The sequence below is a fragment of the Scleropages formosus genome, chromosome 22, assembly GCF_900964775.1.
Source record: "Scleropages formosus chromosome 22, fSclFor1.1, whole genome shotgun sequence".
In the NCBI taxonomy this organism is placed as follows: Eukaryota; Metazoa; Chordata; class Actinopteri; order Osteoglossiformes; family Osteoglossidae; genus Scleropages; species Scleropages formosus.
Window position 1 is genome coordinate 24,099,305 of NC_041827.1, and position 20,059 is coordinate 24,119,363.

The 20,059-nt window shown below is 47.1% G+C and overlaps 3 protein-coding genes across 5 annotated transcripts; 2 read left to right on the plus strand and 1 right to left on the minus strand.

Annotated features, from left to right (window-relative positions):
* Nucleotides 1-234: 234 nt before the first annotated feature.
* trnt1 (tRNA nucleotidyl transferase, CCA-adding, 1) lies at nt 235-6,409 on the minus strand. 3 transcript variants are annotated; one of them, XM_018734190.2, is made up of 8 exons: nt 6,340-6,409; nt 5,080-5,221; nt 4,613-4,806; nt 3,980-4,118; nt 3,668-3,788; nt 3,059-3,252; nt 2,090-2,343; nt 235-1,448 (listed from the first exon to the last, which is right to left on the minus strand). In XM_018734190.2, exons 1-8 carry the CDS (start codon nt 6,400-6,402, stop codon nt 1,200-1,202), a joined length of 1,356 nt encoding a protein of 451 aa, XP_018589706.1. In that variant the 5' UTR covers nt 6,403-6,409; the 3' UTR covers nt 235-1,199. The 3 variants fall into 3 exon arrangements, with proteins under 3 accessions (XP_018589706.1, XP_018589705.1, XP_018589707.1); XM_018734189.2 differs by having other exon boundaries at nt 3,668-3,794; XM_018734191.1 differs by lacking the exon at nt 6,340-6,409 and adding an exon at nt 5,648-5,709 and having other exon boundaries at nt 3,668-3,794.
* Nucleotides 5,937-8,116, plus strand: vhl (von Hippel-Lindau tumor suppressor). Its single transcript, XM_029247915.1, has 3 exons — nt 5,937-6,324; nt 7,639-7,761; nt 7,870-8,116. The coding sequence occupies exons 1-3, from the start codon at nt 6,126-6,128 to the stop codon at nt 8,061-8,063; spliced, it is 516 nt and encodes a 171-aa protein (XP_029103748.1). The 5' UTR covers nt 5,937-6,125; the 3' UTR covers nt 8,064-8,116.
* A 2,981-nt stretch (nt 8,117-11,097) lies between these two features.
* ccdc174 (coiled-coil domain containing 174) lies at nt 11,098-16,609 on the plus strand. The gene is made up of 11 exons (XM_018734000.2): nt 11,098-11,198; nt 11,326-11,421; nt 11,600-11,709; nt 11,830-11,888; nt 12,184-12,352; nt 12,456-12,551; nt 12,710-12,846; nt 13,480-13,574; nt 15,347-15,494; nt 15,610-15,777; nt 16,099-16,609. Exons 1-11 carry the CDS (start codon nt 11,157-11,159, stop codon nt 16,407-16,409), a joined length of 1,431 nt encoding a protein of 476 aa, XP_018589516.1. The 5' UTR covers nt 11,098-11,156; the 3' UTR covers nt 16,410-16,609.
* The last annotated feature ends 3,450 nt before the right edge of the window (nt 16,610-20,059 follow it).

The window sequence follows — 20,059 nt, forward strand, 5'->3', positions numbered from 1 at the left end:
AGTCCATTCAGGCTGGGTACCACAGTACAGTACTCCCATGCATTTAGTCACAGTAAATGTTGGCAAAACTGAGAAATCATAGTCAAGCCCAGCAGCAAATAAAGAAGCACTGCTGGCATCTGCTGGACAGATGAAGACTGTGGTAAAACCATAGTTAGAAATTCAGCTCCAAAAAAAATTTCATAGCTACATTTACCTTCATTTATTTATCAGATACTTTTCTCCAAAGCGCCTTCCACTGAACTCTGTGGAGTACAGGGGTTTGAATACTTATGCAAGAAGCACATTTCAGTATCTGAGCACATAACGCATTTTGGCTCTTGAAAGACTGTTAGCGTGAAATAGATCTCAGTAACAACAGTTATTGGCAAAACATCTGTATGTGTCTTTGCAATCCAGAAAATTGTGCTAATTTTCCAGGGGCCTGAATACATTTGCAAGGCACTGTAATTCAATATTCTTTCAAAGTGTGCAAACACACTTCTCTTACTACGAGATTCTTTTTTTTTTTTTTTTAAAAAAATAGACATGTACTTATTAGAGTCCCAGAGAGTCACAGTCAGGCCTGGGAAGCACTGCTCTAGGCACACCGGTCTTGTGCATCACCAAAGAGTCACACACACGGTCGAATCAGTATGTCTTTCCACACTAGAAAAGAAACAATACCTGAGCCCATCGTGTTGTCCACTAAATCAATACATATTCATTCCCCACTATACTGTAATCTTAAATATATAATTCTTAAGGAAAACAATAGCTAATATAAAGCCATGCTTTACATCATACTGTTGTTAATGATACAGCTGTCCAACACACCAGCAAGTTTGCATGTTGAAAGAAAAGAAAAATCACATATAAAACAAGCATCGTTTTCAGATGTGATGCACATATTGTTTTCAAAGCCATCATACATGAAGATGACACCTGTCACAATTCTACAGGTAGTCAAATGACAAAGCTCTGGAATCACAGCTGAGGATGTAAGTGAATCTGCACTAGTCTTTCACAGAAAAGTCGAGAGAGTCTAATACATGACTGACGGATCACTGCGCAACAGCCACCGCTGCAAATGGGAGAAACGTGGTCCCCGGAGCAGGCGAAGAGACCGAGGTGCCCGCACTAGGGCACAGTGACACGCTCCAAGCGCTCCTAAGTGGAGCAGGGGACTTGGCCGCATCCGTGTCACACCAGGCAAGATGTCATAACCTGATGACACGACTCAGGAGCTCCTCTTTATCCATTTGGTATCGACTCTTCTTCCACACCTCCCTGAGGCGCTGGAGCTGGGAGCCGATCTCTTTGCCCGAGTTGATGCCCATCTTGCGCAGGTCGTGCCCGCTCACAGGGAAGCGGGGGACGCTCCAAATCTTCATCACTTCCAGCAGGTGCTCCTCACCCTGGTACTTCAACAGCTCGCAGACTTTGAGTTGCGCATCTACCTCGCGCGACTGCAGTGGAAAAACACAAATTGTCATTATAAACTTGCAGCTGTTGAAAAGGCATGGTGACCAAACCTCCCTTATGCAATAAATAAATAAATAAATAAATAAATAAATAAATATTTCTTCAGCAAGGTTTTTTTTTTTAAATAAATTAACGGGGCAAAGAATGACATCTGAAATGACGTACAAGGTGAGTCACAAAGTATCTGGAATATTAACCTTGGGTAAAATTATTATTACAGATACTTTCTGACTTAACCTTGTTACATTTACACTAATAACTGTCTGCACACACACACCTATATATATATAATTTATAGAGGATAAGCACTTTTTATATCATGTTTAAATTGCGTATGTAAAAATCCAACAAAATGTTTACAACACTTAGAGAAAAAAATGCTTCTAAAAGTAGAACATATGGCATCTGCATTAGTTTATATTTCTGGTGCTTTGTGATTAAATCAGAATGGTCCCAAATACTTAAGAGAAAAACTACATCTGTTTGAAACAGCAGACACGGTTATCTAGAGCAAGATAAATAAATCTAATAAGGACTGTTCTGTACAAGATTTTTCTTGGCTCCACTTTTCCAGTTAACAGGTTTCAGTGTTCTGTGGAAAAAGCCCCAAAAATGTGATGCTCACATCAATGATGAAGTCTTTGTAGGGCCTGAGGACATCCGACGCATCTGGTGCCTTGACCAGATCTCGCCTGTACTTTACTAGGAACAGCCCCAAGTTCTTCTCCTCCTTAGAAATCTTCAGCCTTAAGTCGAGCCTTTCTACATCATCCGAGCACCTGAAGACCCCGGACAGGACGGTCATGGGCTTTGGGGACCATCCGTGTGCCTGTTGCCACACGCGCTTCGCCTCTTCCACGTTGCCGTCCAGCGGCAGTCCTAAACAGCACCAGCACAACATCTCTTTCTCAGTCCAATTTCTAGCCAAAGTCATCAGATCGAACTCAGGAGATTGGGGTTAATTAGGGTTAGGAGACATGGCAGCTGTAGGCAACAAACAACACTTTTGATGAAACTCATAGGCATCATACTGGAATGGGACACATCAACAGCACAAAACCAGGATGAAAAAGCTTAACAGAAAACACTGGTAGAAAGAATGCTTACAAAGCAATTACCTTCCACTTATAAGGAAAAAATCAAATACAAAATTCATATACACAACAAAACAGCAGATTGCATAGAGAGTAAAGTCACTGCCACTGGATTCAAAGGACCTGGTTTCGAATCCCTCCTCTTACGGTCTTACCCTTGAACAAGCTACTTACCCTGAATTACTCTGGTGAAAATTATCCAGCTGTATAAATGGAGAAATAATTCTAAGTAGTTTAAAATTCTGCATCACTGTGGAGAAACCTCTAATACAGAATGTGTAGCCAAATAAATATATACGAATAATTGGAGAAATTCCACAAAAAAGGAAATTAAGCTCAACATGATGTTAAAACCAGTGGTTCACCCCACTACGTCATATTTACATTCGTTCGTTTCATTGATGCTGCGCTACCAGCCGTCACAACAGCAAGTAAACACAAAGCTAACAAGAGAATACCGGGAATGAGTACCATTTCAGTAGCAACATACAGACTCTTACCCACATACCGGGCCAAGCCCAGCTCATAAATAAGCTCCAGCAAATGGTCAGCATGGTTGCCCACCAACATCTTCTTCAGCTCAACCCAGATCCGTTCCCCGGAGATGGCCGCCAGACCACTGGCATGCTCCCCAATGGCCAGGAGAGTGTCTGGGTCATGGTCCCCAGGCTGCGCAGCCACCCGGCCGTAGAACCTGCGCTCAAAGGTAGCGCCGCCGTTAGTTAGCAGGCCTTAGAAAGCCTCAGACAAAGGGACGACAGAGGGGACTGCGGGTCATGTAATTTTGATGAGTGCCTGTAACCCGATTAGCCAGAAGCATATTTTGTTGCAGGAGCAGTAGGTAGCGGAGTGATTAGAGCAAATGCGTTGCAATCGAAAGACTGTCACTGTAGTATCCTAGAGCGAGGTACTTACTCTAAACGGGTAGAGTAAAAAATGACCTAGGTGTATACATGGGTCAATATTTGTAAGCATCCTCGCACACAAGCCTAACGTTTTAGTTGCTTTGGTGAAAAGCATCTGCTAAATTAACAAACAACAGTAACAACAACAACAACAACAACAACAATAATAGTACCTGGGTGTTAGGAGACAAAAACTGGATGTACCTAAAGTATCGCAAGATGCGCAAGTAGTCCTCCTGGATCCTCTTAGCGGCACTGCCAACAAACCGGACCCTGCGGTTCTGGAGGTCCTCATAACCGTTAAAGTAATCGTACAAAGTCCCGTCTAAACCTTATGAGACAAGAACACCCAAGTCATGCAAGTTTACAGGAAACAATTGACTCTGCATATTCAGAAAGGAGTAGAAACTACGCATTGTAACGGCGGTGGCGAAACAGCGAACACGTTAGCCGAGCTCCTCCTTCCGCTGTCCTACGTGTCGGTCTTACTAGAGCGAGTCACCGGAGGCGGAGTACCGAGAAACATGGAGTTGATGGTGAGGTCTCTCCGCTCCGCGTCCTTCTGCCAGTCTGTGGTAAACTCCACTTCGGCGTGGCGTCCATCCGTTTCCAAGTCCACGCGTAGCGTGGTCACCTCAAAGTTCTCGTTGTGGAGCTGCATGCGCGAGTGCACGCACACGCACACACACACGCGCACACACACACACACACACACACACACACACACACACACACACACACAAGTGAACAGTGAAACCTGTGCATCTGCACAAAGGTATTCATTGGCCATAGAAGTTAAAGACTTCACAGAAACAGGAGTAGTTTCTTTATATTTAACCCAGAAAACAAATTGATAAAAGTCATGTGTGAAGTCAGTCATTTCGGAGATTAGCATCTATTATAATTACAGTATTATTATGAGATTTATACATTTGCCCGCAAGACTTATGCTACCTGGGAAAGCGAAGCTTAAGAAGGAAGCAGAAAAAGAACGACGACACGACACTTGTATAGGTAAACAACAACAAGAACAAGAACAACAAGAACAAGAAGTTTACAAGTTAGGGGTGGGGTTCCGCAATATTCAGAACACTTTTCTTCATGACTGGAAGACCGCAGTGCCGCAGCGAGTGCCGCTCAGACTCCTACCCGGGCTGTGATGGTCCCATGCTTCTCCCCTTTGTTGCTGATCATCCTGACCCCCGCCGCCTGAAACATGCTCTTCATCTCATCAGGCGTAGCGGTGGTGGCGAAGTCCACGTCTTCCGGCCGCTTCCCAGACAGGAGGTCCCGCACCGCGCCCCCCGCGATCCTCAGCTCAAAGCGGTGCTTTGCAAAGAGCTCTGTTTCAAAGGACAGGGTGAAGGTGCCGTTCTCATAGAGCGGATGCTCTCTCCAAATAAACGAAAGCGTATTTCGTAACGGGTGAAGAGTTGCGGACGTAGACGGAGACGCCCAATTTTTACCGGTTACACATCACGATGCGGTGAGCAGCTGCCTATAGAATGAATATGAAATTGTGTACGCAGCCTACAGGACACCACGCTCTGCGTGATGGTTCACGCTCTCAGAGTCGGTCAGGAAAAGACACGATGAGCACAAAGCGGCACGTTTACCTGCTATTCCATTCAGTCCATCTGTGAAGAGAGACTCAAACTCCTTTGTTTTCAGCTGCATAGCGAAGAGTCTTCTGTAATTCCAAGCAGTTGCACAAAAACCACCAATTCTTGTGGAGCTCAGAAGTACACGTGGCCACATCTGAAAAGCCGGTCACTCATCATCAATCATCAAAAACACAAGACATCATCATCATCATCATCATCATCATGACACGGACTTGCTGCACACATGACATCATTTGTGGCAGAAAAACGGTTAATACCGGTCCTGTCAGTCACACACACACAGTCAGTGTCACTGACACTAGAAAGAGTTCCTGAACAAGTTTACTGACTCTGGCCATCAGCACATCATCATCGTGATCATCATGATCATCATGATCATCATGACATGATTCATGTGCAGATCTGATCATCTCATCACGATTCATGCAGCTGAATTAGCGAGAGACCCAGTACTTATTGTACAAAACAAGCCGGAGATTATAAAGTTTCACAAAAACAAAAGTACTTGTGTGACACAAAGCAGTTTAAGCACATTTGCCAACACAAGAAGAACACGAACCTGACGCTGCGGCTCAAAATCCTGCACATTTGACGAACCGAATCAGTCAGTGTAGCCGCGAGTCGGACGGAGAGAGGAACGATGGGACTTGTAGTCCAAAATATATCATCGCGATACTAAGAAACAAACTCGCCCAATCAGGACATACATTGGGCTCGGAAGGGTGGGTTGGCTTCACCGGAACCGTAGGCTGCGCGGCACCGAGGAACGACGGGACATCGAGTAGGAACCGTTGCAACAGTGCCACTCTATTCTCGAAATAGCCCAATCACATGTCAGGACGCGTGGGAGGGGCGTGGCCAACGTGGCCGGAACGGAACGGGAAGTGACCGCGGACAGGGACGCGCCCGTTACGCAACGCCGTGCGCAAACGCTCCAAAAAGCGGTCGGCGTTGTTGACGTTTACCGCGGTGAGTCGCGCCCGATCGACAGCTCACCCCAAGACCCAAAAAGCAGCGGCGGTCTTTGCGCTGAGGCCATGCCCCAGGAGGCCGCGGGCCCCGGCGCCGAGCGGCTCCCCGTCCTCCGCTCCCGCGTCAGCCGCGTTCCGGCCCACGTCATCTTCTGCAACCGCAGTCCTCGCGCCGTGCGGCCCGTTTGGGTCAACTTCAAAGGGGAGCCGCAGCCGTACGACGTGCTGCAGCCGGGAAGGGGACTTAGGATGACGACGTTCGTGTGTGAGTGCATCTCACCTCGCATCTCATCTGAGCGAATAAACCGACGCACTTCGTCGCCGCCCTGCTCTCGCTCATCATCCGCCGGTGCCCGCGAGCGTTGTGAGCGTTGTGAGCGTTACGAGCGCCACGAGCGCCAGCGGGAAAAATGCCGCGGCGCGGTCCTCATCCGAGTGTCTCGTGTCTCCTTATTGGCGGAGAATATATAAAATGTATTAGTCGGTAGTGTCGCGGTGCTCTGTCACATGTGGGGAAAGAGGCGGGATTCGGGTCACGTGCAGCCATTATATATATCATGTATTATATATACACGCTGACTATACAAATAATTGTGTCAGCTGTCAGATCTACAGCACTTAGATATATAAATAGTTTAGACAAACAGGGTTGATTGTTCATTAGTTTTCGCATCCTCCTGACTGTGTGTTTGTTGTTGACGCTTCACGTGGACCTGTGTTGTGTCACTAGTGTCATTTTCCATCTTTCTCTGTTCACTCATCATCTCTCCTGTCATCACGTGTGTCCTCAGCATAAAATGACAAGCTCCAGCAGTCGTTTTCAGCTTTTCCACTTACCTTTATTTAGCAGACACTTTTCTCCAAAGCAACTTCCAGTGAACACCATGATGTAGTGTCAACAGCCCACACCTTATTTACCAGGGTGACTTACACTGCTACTAGATACACTACTTACAATGGGTCACTCCTCCATACAGCAGTGAATCACACACACTATGGGTGATGTAGTCACCAGTCCACCTGCACAGCATGTCTTTGGACTGTGGGGGGAAACCAGAGCACACAAACTGAATGGGTCAAAGCCACACCCTCGCACAGCACCCATGCGCGGTTAGACAGCCGCGCTACTTGCCGTGCCGCTTATGTGAAATCAGTGCACATGAATATGAAGGACAGCAGGTGAATCACTTCTGTGGCAGTTACACGTGCTGCCTTTGCTCTAGAAAGTCCCAAGTTAGACTCCCACCACCCGCTGTACCCTTGCTCAAGGTACTCACCCTGAATTTGCACAGTAAAAATTCCACAGCTATATAAATGGCTGAGTCATAGCAAGTTGCTTTGGAGAAAAGGCCAAATGAAGGAATAAATGTAAATGAATTTGGTGTCTCTCTATATTATTTAGCTGTGAGGTGCACCTGTCTGGTCCATTGTAGTGCAGGACCACCTCAGGGTGGACTTTCAGGACAGAATTAGAGAGAGGGTTCCAGCTGGGACTAGAACCAGCAGCCTTCTGCCCCCCGAGTTGAGCGCCCTGCTCACAAGAGATGCAAAGTGACCGAGTTTGCCGCGCTGCCTGCAGCTCATCCCTGGCTGTTCCGAGATGCAGACAAGGACGAGCCGATGCTGGTGAACGGAAAGGAGCTGTTTTGTCCCAAAGCGACGGCGAACACTCAGGTGGTTTTGGTGAACATCACCCTGCCAGGTGGGTGTGTGTCACCGCGTCCATCCATCCTCCATCTCTGAGATACACACTCGAATGGCTCCTTTTCCACGCTGCGGATCCTCACTGTGCCGCTCTCGCTCTTCGCAGTGCTGAGCCTGAAGGAGCGCTCTCTCCAGGTGGTGCGTCGCCTCGTCCGCCCAGAGGACTACCGCAAGCTGGAGATCGCCCGCTGCCTTCACGAGGAGCTGGAGGACCACCCCAGTGTGCTGAAGGACCTGCGGCGCATCTCCCTCACGTTGGAACACCGATTTCGCGAGGAGATGGCGGTGCGGCAGACATGAAGCTGCAGCGGCGGATGAGTGGCTTTATCTCCAGACACATAAATAATGTAAAAGGAAAAAAAAGTGCAGACTAAAAATAGAGCGCTTTGGACACACGAGTTAGTGTGTCCCATTAGTCCCCAGAGAAGACTGGCACAGATTGAGGGGAGACCAAAGGCGTATCGAGTTCACCCGTTTCCCTTTTCAGTCTGAACCAGCACTGTGAAGCAATACGTCGGCCCCCGTAGCTTCTGCACTTGGTCACTTGTTCGTGGGAGACAGGCACTACTTGTGACTTCTTCCTGTTGCACAATACTTTGAGTAACATTTCCTCTAAGCTTTTGTTTAACTTAAATTTGCAGTAGCCTTTTTTTTTTACGGAACATCCTTGTCTTTGTATATAACAAATAACAGTATCAGTCTGATGTTACATAGAAATATGATGAAAATTGTATAGAAACTAAAATGTTTATCTTTTGCTACCAATGAGTTTCAAAATAAAATATTTGATTAGTGCACTTATTTAATTTGTGTTGTCAAAGAGAGGCCAGAATATTAGACATGGCCCAGTTTTATATTCTGTGGGCAGGATGTGAAAATGACACTTTTTGTTGCTTTATGAAAGAGCGAAGACACTTGTGGACAATTCTCCTGGGGAACAGAACTGGGGGGAAGAAGGTGTTGCTCAGCAGTCGATGTCGCTCAGCAGTCGATGTCAGTATCTGCAAAGTGAAGCCACCTTTTGGGATGTCTGCTTGTGTCTAACAGATAAATTGAAGCTCATCTCATATTTGTAAATCATTTAACCAAACTCATTTGTTTAATGGTGTCGGAAAAGCACTTAAAACACAGCGGGACGCTTTGCTCAGATAAGAAACGTGGCGTTTTTGCAGCAAGTGGAGAGAAGAGCCCATCTGGGCATCAGTGTCGAGAAATGAGAGCGTGGCGCTGCAGTAACACTTGTTCGGAGCGCGACAGCGCCACCTGCCGGCCGGCTGTGTTTGGACGGGAGACGAGGGCGCCACCTGGAGGAGAGGTGCGCGAACAGCACTGGAAGAGGGTCTCGTACCTCCGACGCGTGCAGAAGGGACACAACACTGTTATAAGGACAAGTCGTTTGCCATGGAACAAGTACAAATGTTTATACAGCAACGGACTGGGAATTGCATCTGGGCTCTGGGTCTGAATCCCGCTGTTTTCAACTTGTTTTCTTTTGTCACGACAAACAGCGCGAATGTAGAACGTATTGCGACAAGCCACGTTGCTGCACGTTCGAGCGGGGAATGCATTTATTGCACATAGTTGCATTATGGGAAATGTGAATAAAGTGTGCAACCACTGGGCGGACTGTGGGGCGAAGCAGACTGGGAAAGCAGGATTGAGGCGCAGGGCCCTGAGACCGAAAGCATTATTTTACACTCTGTGCGCCAGTGTTTTGCAAAATGCTCATTATGATCACTGTCTGTACTTCCTTCCTAACTCCACTAAATCTGGAGCGCTGCACACCACATTCTCATTGTCCATGAACATTTTGGGATCAGTCCTTTACAGAGCCACTCCTGCAATGTGATATAAATGTTTATATGTATCTCAAAAAGAAAAAAAACCTACTAGGAAGGTGATCAGGAATCGGTGATATTCTGGTAAAGTTTTATGCAGCTACTTGTGTGATGGACATTGGTTCAGCTGGTGAAGGAAACTAACTCCGTACTTAAGTCTCACATCTGCAGCTATGTCTCTTTCTCTTAATGTAATGAACACGCTGAATTTTCAGTGAGATGTGCGTGTTGTATGTAGATGTATGTTGCCCTCCAAATGTGAAATCTCCGACCTCCCGATATCCCAGAGCCGCCACCCGCTCGCTCGATCCGATCCCATCGTCACTCCTACGGACCGTTTGCCCGCAACTCTCCACCTTCTAAGCTTCTTTACCTCACAGTTGACTCTGGCCAGCTGCTTGTCCAGGCCATGGTGACATCCCGTTGGGATACTGCAACTCTCTCCCGTGTGGCCTTCCTGCTACTGCCATCAGACCTCTGCAGCTGATACAGAATACCGCGGTATAAGTTGCGTTTGACTCGCCAAAGCGTTCCCGTGTATCTCCTCCACTCGTTTTTCTGCGCTGGCTTCCTACGGCTGCCCGGATCAAATTCAAGATGCTGGTAATTGCCTACAAATGCACGAACAGAACCGCTCCCAGATATATCTACAGGACTTAATCATTCGCTACACCCCAACCAGACTGCTACGCTCTTCCATATCTACCTGTTTGGTGGTCCCACACACAAAAGGTGCAAAAGTGCGGAGGTTCTCGGTTCTGGCTCCGTTGTGGCGGAACGACCTTCCCCTCTCGCTCAGAACTGTTGAATCTCTGTCCACATTTAAGAAGGGTCTGAAAACTCACCTTTTCCGGACTCACCTCGCCCAAGATCTCTCCGGCTCACGTGTGGTCTAAATGTTCATACAGCGTAACTTTACGATCATCCCCAGATAAGCCTTTACACAGCCGCTACTCCTGTACTGTATGTAAATGTTTGTGTACCTTAAAGAAAAATTGTAGGAAGGTGATCGGGATTCGTCTATCCTGAGTTTTGTGCACCTACTCGAGCGATGAACATCAGTGCATCAAGTGGAAAGAAATAAACTAGGTTTACTTAAGAATCACATCATGTCTGCAGCCATGTCTCTTTCTCCTAATGTACGTCGCTTGGAGAAGAGCGTCTGCTAAATGAATATAGAAAGTTTTCGCTGCACGTCTGCGTTCCTATGTGCAGCGTAAGGAGACAAACTGAAATTATCGTCCGCTGCTCTCGGTCAGACTCGTGAGGGGAGAGACGGCTGGAGAGGCAACAACGGCGCTGTTAAATTTCGGGTTCTCTGTCTGTGTCACGCGACGTGTGTGTGTGTATGAGAGAGAGAGAGAGAGAGAGAGAGAGAGAGAGATTCGTCATTGCTCTATGTAAAGTCAATCGGGACTCCAAACTAGCGACCCCGCAAAGTCCAACGGAAACCACGAGTCTTCTTTTCCGTTTCCGGGTTGTGACGTCATCCGCCGTTTCCGCTGGCGGCGGGTTTGGTGAACGTAAGGAGAACTCGCCTTTTCCTCTCGGAAAAATGGATAAAAAGAAGAAGCAATACGACGTGACGGCTGCCTCCGTGAGTGTGTTTTTGTTGCCGCATCGGCGATGTACGCAGTTTGTGCGGGTGAACCGTCTTTTATATCTAATTCATGTTATGTTGCGTAAATTGTGTGTCGGTGACGCCGTGACTTGTTTTGCCGCAGCTTGTGGAGCTGAAAGCCGAACTGTTCCGAAAACAAGAGCAGTTCCACCGGGACAAGGTTCGCGTGGACGCGGGACGCAAGGAGCCCAAATGCAAGGTGAACCAGCGGGGATTCTGTTTTACCTCGTTTTACCTCACTCTCTGTCACTGCCTGGCCTCACTTGTGACGTCACGTACCTGTCCCTCCCCGTGTCTGTCTGTGCGAAGTTTCCGAGTGTTTCGCTGTAACGCGGGGCCGTTCTGTGTCGCTGACCGGTTTGTGTTCGGTGGTCCAGAGCCAGAAGCCCGGCAGTGTTTGGAGGAAGCAGAACGAAGGCGTTTCGGCCCGAGCGCAGAAGGATGAGCAGCAGGTCACGGAGGAGGAGAAGAGCCTCGAAAAGTCCAGGTCCGTATTTGTGGGGAGAGGAACTTGGGGTGAAACGGTGAGTGAGTTCTGTCCTCTCTCTCTCTCTCCACGCCTGGGAAGAGCCACCACACCAGCCTCTTTTCCCTCCATCTGAAACAGGCGCAAACTGGAGGAGAAGGCCCAGCTGTATGAGCAGATGACCAGAGGAGACTTCCCTGGTACGGAGTTTGCTGTACAGGGGAAACGGCAGCGGCGTCTCCTACTGACAGAGCGCTGTTGTTTGTAAACAGTTTTGTCAATTGTTACCGTTTCGTGTAGCTCACTCTCTCACCCGTTTCACTGTCGCTCCTCAGTAGGACCACTCTTTTACATCTGTGGTATAATAAAGGGAGAAAAAACATGAATATACTCCATATTTTTCATATCGATCATCCCTTAAAACGTGCGGCTCTCGCTCTGCCTTTTCTCACAAACTGGTTTCTACCACTTTCTTACGTGGGCTCTACCTTTCAGATGAGGAGACAGAGAGTCTGTACTTGGTGGACTTCACGCAAAAGATCATTGACCAGAAGAAGGGTATGCAGAGTCAGCGGGAGGCGAGACAAAACACGGATAGCGATGGAGAGGAAGACGGTGAAGGCACTGAGCCCATTCCTCCGCCTGCAAACCCGGATGAAGAATGGTAACGCGCATGTTGGGCACGTTCTCCTTCCACTGTGGACAATGCAGGCTTGACACTCAGTCTCGCTGAGACTGACGATAGAAACTGCCTTCTGTTCCCGTAGGGTGGACTATGTGGATGCCCTTGGACGATCTCGTAGGTGCATGAAGAAAGACCTGCCCAGCTTTCAGAAAATGGACCACGAGCTTCGGGGCCAGAAGTAAGGCAGTGTAGTGTGTGTCTGTGTTGTATCAGCACCTGCTTCTCAAGCTTCCCTTTAAAGTAGTGTCGCCGTTAAATGGCCAGTTGCTGAGCGCTGTGGTTACTACTTTGGTCGAGTGTCCAGTTGTTGAGCTGCAAGGTTTGGTGCCTCTGCAGGTGTGAGCCTGGGGGCAAAACGCTGCTCTCGGAGGATATGCGCCGGGAACTGCAGCGGCAGCAGTGGGAGCAGGAGGAGGAGGAGGCGATGAAAAGACCCGTTGGACCTGTGCACTACGAGGATGTCCGGGAGCAAGGTGAGCCCTGCGGGTGGGGAGGGAGCTGCACCGCTAAGGTGATGTTATGGGTTATGGTTAATCATTGCTTTGAATCGCTGGTTTGGGGTCCATTTCTCTTGTGGCATTTTGCGGTTCCCTTCGATGGGGTGCCATGTCAATGCGCAAGTTATGCTCACTAAATATGTGGTCAGTTGTATAAAATGTAGTACAAAGTTCTATGATCTTGTGATCCCAATGACCACATGTAGGATGTGCCTTTCACCAGAGCTACGAGTCTGTCTTCATTTTTGTCACTCAGGTTCTCACTTTGGAGCTGTTAGGAAGCTCTTCATCTTGCCGCTGTCTTTTGTGACTGTGATGGATTGGGATCCTCTTCAGGGCGTTCCCATCTTGTGCCCTGTGTCTCTGGGATCGGCTCTGGAACAGCGCACTTCTGCATAGCATAAGCTCATGTTTATAAATGATCGATTGATAGGGTCACTTGTGCGGGCAATTACGAATCTATTTCTTTGCTTAGAACTGCACAAAGAGATGGAGGTGTGTGTGTGTGTGTGTGTGTGTGTGTTGTGTGTTGTGTGTACCGACTGATTGACTGAAACTCCCCTCGATACCCATACCTGAGTCTGTCTGTTCGTCCTGCCTGCGTCACAGAGGCACGAGAGCTCGGCGTTGGTTACTATGCTTTTGCTCGCGATGAGGCACTTCGCAAAAAGCAGAGGGAGACTTTGGACATGCTGAGAGACCAGGTAGGTCGTCATTCCTGCGCCCAGGTGCCCTTGTGTCTAACAGGGATTGGCCTTGTCCACTCCCTGCTCTCACATGATGGTGGTCCTTTAGTAGCCCAGATGTCTTTGTCTTTGCTCATTGAACCCATGCTTTTATCCAAAGCAATTTGCAGTATTGCACACAGAATGCTTTGCTATTCACATATATACAACTATCTTTTATATACAGTGGTGTGGAAAAGTATTTGCCCCTATCCTGATTTCTGTTTTTGTGAATATCTCATACTAAATTGTTTTAGAAATTGAAACAAAATCTTAACATAAAACAAAGGCCACCTGAGTAAACACAAAATACTGTTTTTAAATGTTATTTATTGAAGCAAAAAAGTTATCCACTTCCAACTGGGCCTGTGTGAAAATGTTTTTCCACCGTAGTAGATTTCCCCAAATCTATGAAATGGCATTCATAATGGGGTTCAGCTGGACTAGATGCAACCCAGCCTGATTACTGCCAGCCTTGTTCAATGAAGTCAACACTTACATAGAACTTTAACAGCATGAAATTGGTTGAAATATCTTACCCAGTAATCCACTATGCGAAATCTGAAAGAAATTTCAGAAATGAGGAAGAAGGTGATTGAAATACATCAGTCTGGAACGGGTTCCAAAACTATTTCAAAGGCTCTGGGACTCCAAAGAACCACAGTGAGAGCCATTATCTCCAAATGGAAGAAACTCCGCACCATAGCGACCCTTTCCAGAAGTGGCCAACCCTCCAAAATTCCACCAAGAGCACAGTGACAACTCATCCAGGAAGTCATTAAAGATCTAAGGACAACATCAAAGAAACTACAGGCCTCTCTTGCATCAGTAAAGGTCACCGTTCATGACTCCGCTGTCAGAAAGACACTGCAGAAAAAATGGCATCCATGGAAGAGTGGCGAGGCGAAAACCACTGCTAACCCAGAAGAACATTCAGGCTCATCTGAATTTTGCCAAAACATACCTTGATGATCCTCAAACCTTTTGGGAGAATGTTCTGTGGACTGATGAGTTGAAAGTGGAACTGTTTGGGAAAACAGGGGTCCTGTTACATCTGGCGTAAACCAAACACCAAATTCCACAGAAAGAACATCATGTTCTTTTTCATCATCATCACATCAAACTCAAGTGCAACTGGATTATGCAGCAAGACAGTGATCCAAAGCATAGGCGTAAGTCCACCTCCGAATGGCTCAAAAAAAAAGCAAAATTAAAGTTTTGCAGTGGCCTAGTCAAAGTCCTGACTTGAACCCAGTTGAGATGCTGTGGCTGACCTAAGCAGTTCTGCAAAAAAGAGTGGACCGGAATTCCACCACAGCTGTAAAAGGCTGATCTCCAGTTATCGGAAGCATTTGGTTGTTGCTAAACGTAGCGCAAGCAGATTTTAAGTTTAAGGGGGCAATTAGTTTTTCACATAGGTGGTAGATGGTGGATAACTTTTTTTTGCTTCAGTAAAATAAACATTCAAAACTGCATTCTGTGTTTACTTAAGTTCCCTTTGTTTTATGTTGTATTTTGTTTGAAGGTCTAAAACTGTTTAGTATGAGAGATACACAAAACCAGAAGAAATCAGGATGGGGCAAATACATTTTCAAAGCACTGTACAACTATCTTTGTTGAAGCAATTTTTTTTGAGTAACATGCCAAAGCAACAAGAGTCTGGTTCTAAATAAGTTGTACATGTGTAAATTGCACTGCTGCACTGTTGTGGGGCTGCTTCCTCTTCCACAAACTGTCTGCTCTGCCCATAGACCACGGATCAACGCAATAAAAGGGACAAACTCAAGGAGAAGAGGAAGGCCTTGCTCGAGGCCCGGCTGGCCAAGGTGAGGCAGAGGAAGATGAAGAAGATGAAACTGGATGGGTCAGAGGAGGAACTTGCAACAGAAGAGAATGAAGGTGATGTGATTTGCTGCCTCTAGCACTTTTTCTTGTATTTATGGAAAAAGTGATGAGAGGACATGAACGTCAGAGGGCTGTTGAGGTGAACTCCTACCTGGATTCTTCTTTCCAGGTGTCGCAGAGAAGGAGTCAACTGCATCTTTGCCGACGGCTGAGGGCCTCACCGAGACTCCTGTAGAGCCACTGGCCCCTGGGTCAAAGAAGGTGGAGGTGGAAATTCAGGAGAGGAGGGACACGAAGCCGGGAGTCCCTCACGTCCGGGAATGGGACCGGGGCAAAGGTAACTACACGTCATCTCAGAACGTAAAGGTGTGACACTCCTATCGGCATCAGGCACGGTACAGTACCTGCACACATACCTAGTTTAAATGGTTAATGCATGGCGTCACCCGATGACTGTACACGGTAGTATAGGCCTGAGAGTGGTGACGGTCACGCTCAATCCTCAAGTGCTACAAGTGTAATATTGTGAGTTTTTCTTACACTTATCAGAGAGAGTGCTTCTGGAAGATGCAACTTGGGTGAATGCTAATTTAATTCTAAAGCTGCCCTTTTAAAATTTATTGAATGTCCTGACTGCAGTGTTGATTTCCCTCTCTAGAGTTCTCCTTTGGCCGCTGGAAAAGCCAGCAAAGGGATGAGAGAGAGATGGAGTTTGCACCCCCATCGTCATACTTCAACAGCCGCAGGAAAGCAGACCGTGGGGCGGACCGGGGCGAGCAGACACTCGCATTCCGCTGGTCAGGGTTGGGGACCCAGAGTGGAGGCAGCGAGACAGCACCCAGCAGGCCTGCAGGCTCAGTGCAGTCCCACAGTGCACCACAGACTCAGTCCCAAAATGCCCCCAACGCCCCCCAGAGCCACACGCAGAGCCTGGATGACCTGCTTTCTTTCTACAGACTTTCTAGCTGATCTTCTAGCTGGTCACATGGCATTGTGGGCTGTGAAAGCTCCACATTACTGCAGGACAACAGAATGGGGATGAGTATAAATGATGATCCTCATTTGCGAGACTGTCAGTCACAGTTGTTGTAGAACATTAACAATGGGCCATTGCACCCGTTTTTCTTGCCCATTGCTTTTATGTTGGCTATTAAATGTGTTACTGATGACAGTGTCTCCGCTGAGCTTTGTTGAACACTTTCTTGCAGTTAGAATGCTCTTCCTGCTTTTGTGTCTGTCTTGTCACTTATTTGGATGCATTTCACACTATTTTTGGTCTTTTTCCTTTGTCTCCTAAGTCTCTTTTCTTGTTTTAGTATTTTTCTCTGGAGAAATTAATTGTCCTTTTTTAAGAGAAGTGCTGGGGTGTCTGGTAAATAATTAATACGGAAGCCTCCGCTCCCCAATTGTAAACATATTGGCACTACATCTAAATGGTTCATTAATACTGAAGCTGTAAAATGCAATTAGGTGTGAGGTCAGTTTCTCTTAATGAGTTGGTTAATGGAGAGTTCTGTGAAGAAAAGACGATTCAATGGACTGGAATGGCTCTGGCGGTTACATTATAAGCAAGTCCTCCAGCTCGTGTGGCTGTGGCCACTGGGATCACAGTTCCTCTTAATGCCTCGTTTGTTAAAGCCGATTCGGGCTGTGATTGATGAGTGCTCTTAGCACTAGGCGGAGAGATGAGCTCCAGCAGCTGCTTTCTTAGCACCCTGAGAGCTGAAGAGGGGACGGTGCGTGTATCGCTCTCTGCGTCCACAGTCCACACATCCGCCGTCTTTGGCTTTTTGACCGTCAACAGGGACTCGTGTTTTCACACAACTACCAGGAGCATGAGAACTGAACAACTGGAGCTCTGTGTGAGTTGGGAGATGTTTCTGTTTTTTGTTGTTATCCTCTTTAACCCAAACGCATTACATAGTTTTTCGCAGCCTTTTATCTTCAATCTTAATCCACATGTATGAAAATTGAATCATTTTATTCTAAAACTTTTCTGCTTATCTGAAAAAATATAAACTGGAACTTTATCCCCCTTCCTGCTGGTGCCAGAGTGGATGGATCGCCACTGGAAGAGGCGTAAACTGACAAAACAACCTAAACCTTTTTATTAATGTATACAGGACAGTGTTTGCGCTAATAAAGCAGCATAAATTACATGAGTAGCTGCATGTAGGTTTTTAATAAACCATTAATATAGTCAATATTTGGAACATATAAGTGACCGTTACATATTTAGCTTAACTTACATTAAGCTATGTTTAATTATTTACCTATTTATAGAGGTGTGGTATTTCTACTGGAGCAATTCAGGGTAGGTCACCTTGCTCCAAGGTACTACAGCTGGAGGTGGGATTCAAACCTGTGGGTCCAAAGGCAGCAGGTCTAGCCAGTGCACTGTCAACTATCCCATATTGGGAGAAAAGTGGGTTGAAAGGTGTGTTTTGAGACCTCTCTTGAACACTGGGAGAGATTCAGCAGTTCTGAGTGAGAGGGGGAGGTCATTCCACCACATTGGAGGCAGAACTGAAAAACCTTTGTTCAACATGTTTAAACTTGAGATCAAAGTTAATATTTTACTCCTGGTCACTCGGCAACATTTATCAACACTTAACAAGTGGGTGAAATGGAAAGACTGGCTTTGCGTGTTGTGTTGAATTGTCGAAGCGGTGCTGTTGAGGGTCACTGATCCACTGCAGTCGGCTGTGTTTTGCTACCAGAAGTAGAAAACGTTATATTTCTGCATGTGAGCTTGTGCTCTGGTGAGGGTGTTGTTTCACAGACGCACCCCAACGCCTCGTTCTGCGCGTCACCACTGAAGGACGAATGTCCCATGTGTCGTTCTAACGTCTCGGTGCAGAGCCTCGTGCTGTCGCCTTTCTCCATTCAAGGACGTTTGCAGATATTTCCTTCAAGGTCACTGGAATCTGAATGCATGTTTGCAATTACTGATCCCCTTGTGCTCGTTTAATTGTGTGCTAACGAACGCATCCATTTTTACATCGCGTGTGTGTAAACTTGTGCGATTTGCCTGAAGGTACAGAGACAAAGAATTTAAGAACATTTTCTGCTTCCTAATAGCCTTGAACAATTGCTTTCGGATTTAGTAAAGTATCCATGTGTCTGTCTTTTCGCTCTCCCTCCCAATGAAAACCGCCGGTGCCGTCCGTCACCCATGGTTTCCACCCTTGACCGGTGGTTGCCCACTGTCGTCGTCCTCCTCCTCTTCTCTCTCTCTCTCACACACATCTCTCATTCGGTTGGCAATTACTGACACCGGAGACCCTCCTGCCGCACTGAGGTCACGACCTCTTTAAAGAGCTGCCCTGTTCCTTGAGGTTGTGCCAGAACCTCGAACCCTGTCGTCCTATTCGCACACCTATGTAAATAGGCTGGTTTGGGTGACAAGTGCCTCCACTGATTATGTTGCACTTCTTACTAAAGCGTCCTGCCCCTTCATTGCCTTTTTCGTCCTATTTCGCTTTTCCGGGGCGTGTGCACACGCTCCGTATGGCAGCCCGTCCACATCGGCCCCGTTCCAGTGACTTCGTCTGTTATGCTTCACGTGACGTTAATGCCCCGTTTTGTTACTGCGGCATTTCAAGGACTGTCTGCAGGTGGGCTCATCGGTTGGGGTAGCATCGGTGCTGTTGGGTTGCGACCCCAAAGCCAATGAGCTGCATGACCACGGTTCCAGCCTCAGGTGTTCATTATTCATTCTTTTTCCCTTTGCAGGTGCGTTTATCCAAAGAGACCCAAGCACAGGGGGATAGCTGGTAGCCTAGCGGTAAGCGCTACTGCCTTTGGACCCAAAGGTTGCAGGTTGGATTCCCCCCTCTGACTGTAGTAGCCTTGAGCAAGGTACTTTACCCAGCTCTGTCAATGGGTAAATAATTGTAATTGTAGCTTAACATTGTAAGCTGCTTTGGGGAAAAAAGCAGCAGCTAAATGAGTAAATGTACATCACCTCATTCTTTGGTGTTTGTTACTGTGATTTACAGCATGTGCTTCTTCTGAGGGCTCAAATCAGAGCTTTTCATGGAACCCAGTTCCTGAATCGCTGCAGAAACGGACTGATGTGCCGTACCTTTCTAGTCTGCTGTGTGCCCTCCTCTTGCAGAACACAGTATTACCCCGTCTGCCCCAGCTGTCTCTCCCCCCCCCCGACACACACACTTTCCTTCCGTGGGAGGGAGCAAATCTGGAATCTTGTACTTTTTATTGTGTTGCCAAAGTTGCGCCAGTAAAGGGCACAAGCTGAAAGGGTGGTAATAACAATGTAAGACCATCGTGGGAAGGGGGGGAGGGCACACCGCAACGTGCAGCGCTGTGCAATGCGGCCGTGATTGATGGCACTCCGTGGCATCGCAGTTTGATTAGAGCCCCGTGATTTATCTGCGCTGCTCACAATATCATGACGCATTGTGTGTTTTGGGCTTGACGGCGGCGCACCAGCAGTGTGTTGCGCAGGAGGGACCCACTAATGAATCGCACATAAAAGTTTAAAGATTCAGAAACGAAACCCGGCAAAAGCGCCCGGATATATCACTCGACAACGGAATTTCTTTTTCATTAGTTTCTTCCTTTTTTTTTATTTATTAAAAAAGAAAACTTCCCCT

What these genes read in the sequence shown, in the direction of transcription:
- trnt1 (XM_018734189.2), bottom strand. Translation starts at nt 6,402, where the DNA reads ATGATGAGCGAGAGCAGGGCGGCGACGAAGTGCGTCGGTTTATTCGCT. An exon ending in CATCAACTCCATGTTTCTCG is followed by an intron (nt 3,795 to 3,979) that starts GTACTCCGCCTC and finishes TTGTCTCATAAG; the next exon opens with GTTTAGACGGGACTTTGTAC. An exon ending in GGGCTTGGCCCGGTATGTGG is followed by an intron (nt 2,344 to 3,058) that starts GTAAGAGTCTGT and finishes GGTGCTGTTTAG; the next exon opens with GACTGCCGCTGGACGGCAAC.
- vhl (XM_029247915.1), top strand. Translation starts at nt 6,126, where the DNA reads ATGCCCCAGGAGGCCGCGGGCCCCGGCGCCGAGCGGCTCCCCGTCCTC. An exon ending in TAGGATGACGACGTTCGTGT is followed by an intron (nt 6,325 to 7,638) that starts GTGAGTGCATCT and finishes CGCTGCCTGCAG; the next exon opens with CTCATCCCTGGCTGTTCCGA. An exon ending in GGTGAACATCACCCTGCCAG is followed by an intron (nt 7,762 to 7,869) that starts GTGGGTGTGTGT and finishes CGCTCTTCGCAG; the next exon opens with TGCTGAGCCTGAAGGAGCGC.
- ccdc174 (XM_018734000.2), top strand. Translation starts at nt 11,157, where the DNA reads ATGGATAAAAAGAAGAAGCAATACGACGTGACGGCTGCCTCC. An exon ending in ACGACGTGACGGCTGCCTCC is followed by an intron (nt 11,199 to 11,325) that starts GTGAGTGTGTTT and finishes GTTTTGCCGCAG; the next exon opens with CTTGTGGAGCTGAAAGCCGA. An exon ending in CACGAGCTTCGGGGCCAGAA is followed by an intron (nt 12,552 to 12,709) that starts GTAAGGCAGTGT and finishes GTGCCTCTGCAG; the next exon opens with GTGTGAGCCTGGGGGCAAAA.